This window comes from Crassostrea angulata, chromosome 9 (genome assembly GCF_025612915.1).
Source record: "Crassostrea angulata isolate pt1a10 chromosome 9, ASM2561291v2, whole genome shotgun sequence".
Classification (NCBI taxonomy): Eukaryota; Metazoa; Mollusca; class Bivalvia; order Ostreida; family Ostreidae; genus Magallana; species Magallana angulata.
The window spans coordinates 16,091,704-16,103,606 of NC_069119.1; the positions used below are offsets into that span (position 1 = coordinate 16,091,704).

An 11,903-nucleotide genomic window follows, 5' to 3' on the forward strand; every position below is an offset into this window, starting at 1 on the left:
AAAACTAGTAGTGATTTGTGATTTTAGTGTTACAGAATTACATATAATGAATGCAACAACTACTTTATCACATATAATTATATAACAACAGATGATGCATTTGTGCCAGTCATATCTATTATGACATTAAAACAATGCGACATGCATGTACTTTTGCTAAATTATTTACGTTCTCGAGAGAACAACTTTACTGCGTTCTCAGTAGAACAACCTTAAGCTTATTGGAATAACTTTATTATGTTCTCAGTAGAATAACTTTATTACGCTCTCAAAGGAATAACTTTATTACGTTCTCAGGAGAAAAACTTTTATTGCGTTCTCAATAGAACAACTTTATCGCGTTCTCAGTAGAATAACTTTATTACGTTCTCAGTAGAACAACTTTATTACGTTCTCACGACAACAACTTTTATTGCGTTCTCAATAGAACAACTTTATTGCGTTCTCAAGAGAACAACTTTATTGTGGTCTCAATAGAATAACTTTATTACGTTCTCAATAGAACAACTTTATTACGTTCTCAAGAGAATAACTTTATTACGTTCTCAAGAGAACAACTTTATTACGTTCTCAGTAGAATAACTTTATTACGTTCTCAGTAGAACGACTTTATTTCGTTCTCAAGACAACAACTTTTATTGCGTTCTCAAGAGAACAACTTTATTATGTTCTCAGTAGAATAACTTTATTACGTTCTCAAGAGAACAACTTTATTACGTTCTCAGTAGAATAACTTTATTACGTTCTCAAGAGAACGACTTTATTTCGTTCTCAAGACAACAACTTTTATTGCGTTCTTAATAGAACAACTTTATTACGTTCTCAGTAGAATAACTTTATTACGTTCTCAATAGAACAACTTTATTACGTTCTCAGTAGAACAACTTTATCACGTTCTCAAGACAACAACTTTTATTGCGTTCTCAAGAGAACACATTTATTGCGTTCTCATTAGAATAACTTTATTACGTTCTCAGTAGAATAACCTTATTACGTTCTCAGTAGAATAACTTTATTACGATTTCAATAGAATAACTTTATTTCGTTCTCAAGACAACAACTTTTATTGCGTTCTCGGTAGAATAACTTTATTGCGTTCTTAATAGAACAACTTTATTACGTTCTCAGTACAATAACTTTATTAGGTTTTCAATAGAACAACTTTATTTCGTTCTCAAGAATACAACTTTATCACGTTCTCAATAGAATAATTTAATCACGTTCTCAGTAGAATAACTTTATCGCGTTCTCAGTAGAATAACTTTATCACGTTCTCAATAGAATAACTTTATTACGTTCTCTGTAGAATAACTTTATTACGTTTTCAATTGAATAATTTTATTTTGTTCTCAAGATAACAACTTTTATTTCGTTCTCAAGAGAGCAACTTTATTACGTTCTCATTAGAATAACTTTATTACGTTCTCATTAGAGTAACTTTATTACGTTCTCAGTAGGAAAACTTCATTGGAATAACTTTATTACGTTCTCAATAGAACAAGTTGATAACGTTCTCTTTAGAATAACTTTATTACGTTCTCAGTAGAACAATTTTATTACGTTCGCAATGGAATATCTTTATAATATATTTATTACGTTATTGTTAGAATAACTTTTTGAGATTATTTTTATCGTATTTTGTTTTTCAGTAACGAGGTATTCTGTGAAAACAAAATTAGGCCCATTGTGTGTTTTTTTTTTTTACTTTTTCTCAAAATGTCACTCCAGTCTCAATAATTTGTAATTTGCTCATACTCAGGCTTATACTACATATTTTTAATGATACAGATTTTGCTGCTAATGATTTTGATCTTCTTTTTTTTTTTACTATTTGATAGGGTTTAATAAGTTTAATATACCATATTTTCAATATAAATAAACTATGACTTTTAAAAAAGGATCCTGGTGGTATACGTAAAAATGCTCCTATGACGGAGAGAAATAAATTAAACGGCGGATATTGACAGGAAGGGACATTCAGGTGAGACAACAGATAGTGATTAATGTTCCAAACTTTCAGATCTAACTTTCCATGAAAAATCGTACGGATATTAATTGAAATTTCTTAGAAATACATTTTTTTCTATAAAGAGTCTTTTGGTTATTGCTTTTTTAATGACATTTGAATTGATCCTTGGTGTTTTTATCTTACATTCCATGATATATTGTTTTGTAAATAAAATGATTGAATTTTCATGTTTAATATGTACTGTCAAAAATTGCAAAATACATGTAGATTAATGAAATTAGTTAAATTCTCAGTATGCCCATCTCAGAAATCAAATAAGAATATGAATCTGGTTGCATGGTCACATGTTCAAATCCTGTGAAACCTTATGAACTGGTTACATGTAGCATACTCATGATCTTGGAGTTTGTATCGATGTAAACCTTTTAGAATTATTTATTTTTATATTTATGATTGAAAATCACTATTAGAAACATTATTAGCTGTAGATCAGTAAGCCAAACTTTCATCAGGAAAAACTTGCGATGACTGTATTACAGTGATATCGTAAATTATATGATTTCTTTACCCCCCTAAAGATTAAAACGAAACTGATGTTTTAATTCTCATTCTATATTGTAGAAAAGACAGATGAAAAAATATAGCTATTTATTCGGACAAAATGCGTATTTGTTCGGACAAATTAGGATTTGTTCCGACGAATGATTTGTTCGCGGAGAAATTTGGATTCGTTCGGGCGAATTAGCTATTTGTTTGGACTGATAAGTTATTTGTCTGAACGAATTGACATCTGTACGGACAAATAAATTATTTTGATTAAGTAGAAACATTGTATCAGAGAGAGAGAGAGAGAGAGAGAGAGAGAGAGAGAGAGAGAGAGAGAGAGAGAGAGAGAGAGAGAGAGAGAGACGAGAGAGAGAGAGAGAGAGAGAGAGAGAGAGATTTACGCAAAATGCAAAATTAATGTTATTAACAAAGCAATAACCAGAAGACTGTTTATAGAAAGAGTGTATTTCTGAGAAATTGAAATTGAACTATTATCCATATGATTCTTCGTGGAAAGCTATATTTTTAGGTTTGGAACATTAATCACCATCTGCTGTCTTTTCTTGCAAAGTTCTGCCGTTTAATTTACTTCCTTCGTTATAAAGGAGATTGAGCACTTTCGACTCACCCATACCACCAATTGTTTTCCAATAAAAACACAACATAGGCTTTCTAGGGAGTGATTTTATAATGTAAATTTAATGAAATTTTAATTTTACACAGGGGTGGGGGGAGGTCTGGACCCCTATGATCCCCTACCCTCTCTGCAAAATTCTAATTTCATAAACCCCCCCTCCCCCCCCCCCGAAATTTTTTCTGCATCCTCGCATGGATTGACTGAATATTCATACATCATTTTTTCTAGAGCTCACTGATTCATTTAGATTGCCTACGTCAGTGCATTAAAAACTCGCTTTCGATCGCTACAACCCTAATTTTATATAAGACAGAGTCTAGGAATGCTCACATTGATTTTCAGAGCACCGCTGTTTTTTTTCAATATATTCTAAAAGGTCATTGACAACTGACTTTTCGTCCTTGGAAGATTTAATATTTTTTTCAATATCGTCTTGAATTTGGAGCTCATCTTGATTGCATGAAGCATGATCCCTTTCATCGTAGAGGTTATATATATGTCAAGGTTGACGGTCAATCAGGTCATTATTGCAAAAAAGTCATCCTCAATATATATCACGTAGAAAAAAAATTACCGAGGAAATTAACAAAAGAAAACATTAAATCAACTATGATATTAATTCGGGTTCGTGTTTTCATGCTTTTTAGATCGGGATCGAGCTTTGCCCATGTTGCAGTGTTCAGTTAGAATTTATTCATTCGTCGTTTTTCTCTGCGAATTTATAGAATTATTATTATTCCACTACTGAAAAAAAGTCTGTGTAAGTTTCTTACATAACTATCAATATTTTTTAGAGCTCTTTTGATCATGTTTGATAATTTTATTTGTGAAATATAAGTTTTCAAAGCACGCCAGTCTGATGGTTTGGCCATAGACCGATACATTTACTCGCAATAAATATGTTGTTAGAATTGACATCAGCGGGAAAGTCCCAGATATTGATTGAAAAATTGTTATTTAGACAGAATTAGTTTGAACATGCAGGGCGTACAAACATTTTTGGGAAAATACAACTGATCATTATTCATGTTATCATGGTTATTCAGTGTTACTATGACCAAAGCGCAATCTCTTCAACAAACATACCACAGCATGTTTTATTTCTCCTTCCAATGTTTTGATGGAAAGGTAGAAAGATTAACAGCTGATTACTTCTTGTTTTACAGAATGAGCAGTCTGAATTCGTCAAACTGAATAAAGAAGTTGGCAGAATGTGCAAGCAACCTAAGTTGATGTTTTCTACTGGTTATTATGTTACGTGTTAAGGTTGTGAAAATGTGCTTTTAAAAAAGAGTAAATCAATACAATTGCCATGGATGCCAATGAAGATTGTAAAGAACAAAGTTCACTAATGGAGACCATGGATGCCTCAAATTCCTCACAAGGTGCTAAGTTTGACCAGCTGCAGTTGTTGGACGGCAGAGAAAATCAGGTCAAGAACGAAGCCCAGGTCATGGTAGTGACCACCAGTACCAACTCATCCTTTGATATCCCTTTCAGTCACCTGAGAACCGTAGATGGTCAATCCATTGATATTGGGCAGCTCAGCATGATCAATAGTCAGCCCATTCAATTGTCCTCCGTCATGAGCGGCAGCGGACTAGGGGAAATAACTCTGATGGGAACGTTGATGGCACCGCAGGCTGGGGGCGAGAACCAGATTAATCTCGTCCAGTCTGTGGCATTAGACTCTGGTGAGCAGGAAGGGGATGAAGACCAAGTAATGAGTGCAGGACAAAACTTCACGTTTACTCCAATCCAGAACGTCTTCAATGTGATAGGAATTCCCCAGGGAGCTGACCAATCAGGGATATACTCGGCAGGTATAAACTGCGACCAAAGCTTGTCCAATGAGTCTAGTCCCGAAATGACCTTGAATGATGAGGTCAAGGTAAAGAAAATGGAACCACAAGTTGTGAGCAGAAATGTTGTTCAGAACGTTCAGTTGTCTTGGCCTGAAACAACCAGTATGAGAAGCAGCAACATTCAGCTTGTGATTCCAGAGGAAATAGCGACATTTGATGCAGAGTCTGCAGGTATTACTCCTCATACAAAGTTTGTATCCGGCCCTTCTCATCATAGTTTAGCAAGGGACAGAATACCTAACCCAAAGTATGTGAGCCTTCTTTCGTCCAAGAGTGCAGAGAAAATGAAAACTGGTAAATCACAAAATGTAGATGTGAGCAGTAGTACCAGACCTGGGGCAGAGGCATTCAGAAGGACCGAGGCCGATCAATCAACTACCGACCATAAAGACATAGATAAAAAGAACAAAAATGAGGTATGGATAAAGATAAGGGAAAATTAAGCTTCTGTTTTCTTTTGAATTGAACATTAAGTCTTGCACAAAATCATTTGATTATAAATACCTACATGTATATGCCTAATGCATTTACATGTAACTATCATGGCCATAATTGAAGTATCAATTTGATGCAAGTATGAATTAACCCCATAAAGTCTTCAACTTGGGAATGATGCTGGTATATGTGTTTGTCAATGAAATCAATGGCATGCAATTGCATTGTACATTCAATAAGTCTTATCTTTTACCTGCTGTCTATACTTGCCTTTGATTAAACCAAAAGGAACAGATTTAGGTGTCATACTATTACACAAATTTATTTGTAAACTTTCAGGTGAGAGTCAGAGACAAATGATATGTTCTATGTTTCAGATATACTCCATGGTACTAGACCAGCTTCTAAATCAGCATTCAGCGCTGGTAGAAATGGTTACCATCTGTCAGACCGTCAACACGTCCGAATCTGTGCAGTTCGAAAAAGCGGTGAGAATCTTCACAGAAAAACTCTCTGGCCTACTGGAATTTCTGGGCGTGGTCAAAAATGTGATTGACAGCTGTTTGGGGCGGGACTTGAAGGTTGACATGTCCACTCAAACAGAGGAGGGTGGGCCTTCCCCCAGCGGTGATGCTAGCCACTCCGTTTATTCGAGCGTGTCGGGGCGTAAAATCCGTCAGACGGAGCGATTTCAGGGTTTTCTGGAGCTGGAGAATTCTACAACTGTCAGCCCAAGAAATGAATTCAAGTCTCACAGTCGGAAAAGAAGAAGGAATGTCAAAGCTGGATCAACTGATGTATGTATCTTAAAATAAATATATTTTTTAAATTTCCAATATATCTGTCTCTGCGTAACATGGAGATTTATAGTAATTTAGACAACATTGACATTTGTTTAATATTTTATGTACTGTGTCATTTTTACTCTGTGATTTTACCTGACTTGAATTTTGATCATTCATTATAGGGGTTAATTCTTTATGCCCATGTTAGTTATATACCAGTTTTTTGATTTATTTATAGGAACTGTAATGTAGATACTAGTTTGTATTACATTTACATGACTGTATTGATGACTGCTGAATTTCCATTATAACATTTCACAATAAAAGGAAAGATCATGAAGATAGTTTATAAATTACAATATGAATGTAAGAAATTTTTCATTTTGTTTCAGACAAATCAACTGTATGAGCCACCTCTGCAGGAAGCTTCCAGTTCATTGGAGGGGAACACTTCTACCGCAGAGGGCAAGATATTGTCAGAGTCCAGCCTGTCTGTTGATAGCGACTCTCTGGTAAATTATCTCAATTAATGTATGATATGTTTGGATAGACTATTAAAGAGGCTAAGTTGTCAGCAAATTTACCTTCAATATTTAGAAACAATGTTTTAAAGCGATAAACTTTTATTTTGCAAAGAAAAATTTCATATATAAAAGCTTTAACATTTAACTATTTTCCTGTATCTTTATACAAAGCTCTTCTTCTTACGGAGATAAACATAGTCTAAAAATTGCCACTATTATTTAACCCTCTTAATTCTGTATGTCTCTCTGATACGGAGGCTCTCAAAACTTTAGAATAAGAAAATTTCGGTCGTGATAGATATGGCATAAATAACATATAACTTTATTATACTTTCATGTTAAATACTGAGATCTGATTGGTTAAGACGCAGTTGATAATAGCAACGCGAAGCGGAGGTTGACAATGATTTTCGAGGGGTGTCAATTTTAACTGTTATCCTCGCAAACAGGCACTATTTATTTTATTATACTGAATGTCTTAATTTTAGAGAATTTTTATATTGCTTTTATATAGAAATGACGTGAATTTTTATATTGCTTTTATATAGAAATGACGTGAATTCTATGGCAAACCGTACGCACATAATTTACATGCGCGTAAATGATTCGCGTACAGTTCGCCATAGAATTCATGTAAAGCAGTAAAAAATTCTCTAAAATTAAGACATTCAGTATAATAAAAAAAATAGTGCCAGTTTGGGAGGATAACAGTTGAAATTGACACCCCTCGAAAACCATTGTTAACCTCTGCTTTGCGTCGGTTGACAATGGTTTTCTCGGGATGTCAATTTCAACTGTTATCCTCCCAAACAGGCACTATTTATATATACTGTAGTGAGTTACCATTAACCTATTGATTGATCCGTAGAATGCTGGAATTTTTAAACCAGATTCTGAAGACAAGGTTTGAAACTCCCTGTTTACATAAATTTTCATTCAGAAATAAAGATTGAAGCAAAAATCACAAAATTTATCTTTCTCTTGTCCTCTTCTGAATATGAATACACCACAAAATTCCTAGGAAACACAAGCTTTGGTCAGCAGATGAAGATAGAATAAAATTTACAAATTGCTCTTACACACTAGGTTTAGATTTGTTTAACGGTACATTTTTTCTTTATTATAGGGTGGAATTATCACAAACGGAACAGACCATTTAAACTTGGAAGCTGTAGTAGAACAAAAAGAAAAGTCAATTTATCTCAGGAACTGCATAGATGGGAGCAGGCTTGATGCACCCACAAATTGGGTCAAACACGCAGCAAATTTAGGTCGAGTATAGTACATATTAATAATTCATTGAAGTGGAAAGGTAGATGAATATATGTATAATTATTTTTTTTCATATTTATGTTGGAAAATTTTAAAGATGTATGTGTAGATTATTGAAAATTTCTCAATGTTTGTCACATTGAATACTGTAAACGTATTATATTTGGCGTGTACGATATTTTGCGGAAATAAGTTTTTTAACAAGTTGGCATGGATTTGAATTAACCTATTCAAGAATGTGACTATTCTTATACATATATGCATGGCATTTAGCGATGTACTTAATTTAGCGGAAGCTGCATTCCGCCAAAAGCGCTAAATAGAATACACAGCCAAATGTAATACGTTTACAGTACCACTGGTGCAATGAAGTAGATCCAAATACAATGTACTACTATTAAATTTGATTGCATGTTGTTTTTTTTTTAGTCATGATTGACAGTTAAATTGAAAACAGCAAAACAAAAAACAAACTACAGGTACTTATTTACTACAAAAAAAATTGAATGCTTATTCATAATGATAACTTGTTTATGTTAACAGATGTTGAAGCATTGAAACCTGAAGTTGGAATCCGAAGAAAGAAAATGATAAAATCCAAAAAGCAGTACGAGGCGGAGGCCCAGTTTAAGTTCTTTTGTCAAAACTGTTCCTTCAAGTCCAAGCGTGAGAGCCATTTCCGTCGCCACATGGAACTGCATGAAAGAGTCACAGAACTCTATACCTGTAAGCTGTGCAATTTCAAAACGATTCGCCAAAGCACGTTACGGAAGCACGAAATCAACCACAGCAGTAGTAAAATCCGGTGCAAGGAATGTCCATACGTGACGGACAGCGACATGCTACTGAAACGTCACGTCAACGTCAAGCATGGCAGTAGAAAGCGGCGACATAGAAAAGAGAAATCCTTGACGTACGTTTATAAATGTAGCCATTGCAGTCTAACGGTGCCGAATCTGGCGAAATACAAGATCCATCTCAAAACGCACAACGTCGACGCAGACGCGATGGAGGATTTGACATATCAGTGCGATCAGTGCGACTACAAAACGAAGAGGAAGGAGCACATGAAGCGACACAAGACGAACCACTCCGGGGACCGGCCGCACCTTTGTGACACGTGCGGCATGGCGTTCAAGAGGAGTGACACGCTCAGTCAACACAAACAGGTTCACCTGGAGAAGGTACAGAGGAAGCTCAGGTTTGTGTGCCAGATCTGTCACAAGGCCTTCAGATCCAAGGTAAGTCATTAGGATTGATATTAGCTGTTAATGTTTAACATCCCTATCAATGTAAATAATATCAAGGAATGAGATTTAAGATTCAACATTTCTATAGAGGCTGTGGCATCTCTTTTTAAGGTTTGAGCTATGGCCAGGGCATCAACATTTGGAAAAAAATTGGGGAAAATTTATAAATACAATACATGTATATTGTCTATAGATATGTATAGTTGTGTAATGTTTTTATGAAATATTTTGAACTTTTAGTGTCAAATCTGTGACAAGGTCTTTTAATCTAAGGTAACTGTTCAAGGAATTTGATTAAAGATTCAACTTTCCTCTCAGGCTGTGGTGTATCTCTTTTGAGGGCTTGGCCTGGGATTGGAGCGTAAATGTTTGGTAAATTAGTGTCAGCCCCAAAGTAAATGATCAAGAAATGATATATTGAGGTTCAGCTTCACTGTCAGCGCTGTATCATCACTTGTTGGGGCTTGGGTTGGAACAGGGGCTTTTAAATTATAACAGTTTTGAGAAAATCAAGGAGAATCAACATGTTTGTTTAAAGAGACTAGATGGTCAACAGATTAACCATCAGATGTACCTTAAAATTCTCAGATATGATTTATTAGGCTATAAACTATTATCTAGAAAAGAATTTGATTTTTAGTATTTTCCTATATCTTTATATAGAGTTCTTCTTTATAGATTAATTTTTTTATGTTTATTGTTGGCAATTGAATTTGATTGTTTTAAGTAAAATTTTCAAAGAGGGAAAATCAACACCTTCAACATGTTCAAGGAGGGGAAAACAAGGTACCCAGTTGGCATGGTTTTTCAAACTTTTGAGAGCCCTGTACATGTTGAATTGTGTTGGCTTTTCAAAAGCTTAATGATTAAGGGATCATTTACACTTACATGCACACAATGTTACGGTACTTTCAATTAGAAAATATGGTTTGATTACTAAATGTTACTTTAGAAAATATGGTTTTAATGTGCTAAAGAAATCTAAATTACGTTATGCACATAGGTTATGCATAACTTTGTAATTAAATGTCACAGGAATTGCCTTTTAAAATGTCATATTTTTTTCGGGGAAGGGGGGTGGGGTGGGGGGTTGGAACCTCTTAATTTTGTGACAAACTGTCCTTCATATGAAATCACCAATAAAATGAACTTTTTAAACATTTTTTCTTTCGTATTTGATAAACATTTATCTAACTTGATTAGGAATTGTGCAAAGTGATTCATGAATTGAAGTATACTAAGATGGTGTTTTTACAATTTTAAATTTCATAAGATTTAAGAAAAAACAGCATTTTAAAGGTTCATTTACATGGAATGTTTAAAGCATAGATGGTATTTACCATTTTTGATTTTCATAAGAATTCTTTTAAAAGATCTGTTTACGTTTAATGATAAACAAAATATTTGTGGAAAGATTAAAGGATAAATGGTATTTTACAATTTTTACTTTTCATATTATTTTTAAATATTTTAATGTGAAAATTAAGAAAAAATGATTATATCATTGGATGTAAGTAAGAGTTATCTCTCTTTTCATTAGTTCGTTTAACAAAAAAAGTTGCAGTGTATATATACAAATATTATGGAAGCTACCAGAGTTGGCATTTCAATTCTTTGTGTTTGGAATACGCTTTCGGGAAAAATTTATATATCAGAGAAAAAAAAATTTTAAAAGTGAAGTTTAGTTCAAGGAATGCTTATTAATTAAAAATAGAACTTCCACCCTTTCTCCGGTTTCGATAAGTCACGTGGAATACGGGAACGTGAAAGATCTGATTTTAATTACAATAGACTGATTTTTATGTATCATATATTACATGCATATATCATGTTTAAACTGCGTATGTTTATCATCAATGGAATCTTTTGCATGTTTCAGTGTCACCTGGCCGAACATATGGCAATGCACTCTAACAACCGGCAGTTCCTGTGTGATGTGTGCGGAGCTTCGTTCAAAACCAAATCCTGCCAACTGAAACACGTCCGAAACATCCACCAAAATCCGCGCTCCTTTCCGTGCAACGTCTGCGAGAAACGCTTCAACACCAATTACGCGCTCAAAAGACACGAGCGCACGCACGAAAACGACCTGAAAATGATGCCAGCTTCCGCCAACGTTCTTGTCCCTCAGAATTTCCTGGCGGATGTTTCCGCTCAAGCGGAACTTGTTCAAGCGACCGACATTATTATAGCTCCGCCCATGGACGAGAGTTTTGAACAGGGTAGCGACGTCAAGTTACAGCAAGTTCTCAGTGAAAATAACTCGGCCATCATGTTCTTGTCCAGTTCCTTACCAACTTCTTGGAGTTGATGTTTACTGATATTAGTAACTTATGTAATTTTTTTTTTTTTTGGGGGGGGGGGGGTTGATATTTAACTGGACAGTAACTCCTGATGTGAATGTTGATAGCTTGACATTATTTTCAAAGAGTTTGATATATTTATTTTGACTTATCAAACTTCTAGAATGAATTTTGTTACAACAAGTTTCTGTTGTCAGTATTTATATCAACAATAGCTGCCTGGAATAGCTACATTTATTTATTTTGACAACGAAGAACTTGTTTCAGTAACCACAAAAAACGGCCCAGAAGTTGAGAAATTTATGAAAACTGGTAAA

At 34.4% G+C, this 11,903-nt stretch overlaps 1 protein-coding gene across 1 annotated transcript; it reads left to right on the forward strand.

The window, feature by feature from the left end:
• The first annotated feature begins 4,324 nt into the window (after positions 1 to 4,324).
• LOC128163993 (uncharacterized) lies at positions 4,325 to 11,625 on the forward strand. Its single transcript, XM_052827699.1, has 6 exons — positions 4,325 to 5,433; positions 5,830 to 6,249; positions 6,630 to 6,749; positions 7,888 to 8,032; positions 8,577 to 9,274; positions 11,163 to 11,625. Exons 1-6 carry the CDS (start codon positions 4,465 to 4,467, stop codon positions 11,592 to 11,594), a joined length of 2,784 nt encoding a protein of 927 aa, XP_052683659.1. The 5' UTR covers positions 4,325 to 4,464; the 3' UTR covers positions 11,595 to 11,625.
• The last annotated feature ends 278 nt before the right edge of the window (positions 11,626 to 11,903 follow it).

Coding starts and splice junctions, on each gene's coding strand:
- LOC128163993 (XM_052827699.1), top strand. CDS start 4,465: ATGGATGCCAATGAAGATTGTAAAGAACAAAGTTCACTAATGGAGACC. Junction 6,750..7,887: donor CTGTTGATAGCGACTCTCTG/GTAAATTATCTC, acceptor TCTTTATTATAG/GGTGGAATTATCACAAACGG. Junction 8,033..8,576: donor CAAACACGCAGCAAATTTAG/GTCGAGTATAGT, acceptor TTATGTTAACAG/ATGTTGAAGCATTGAAACCT.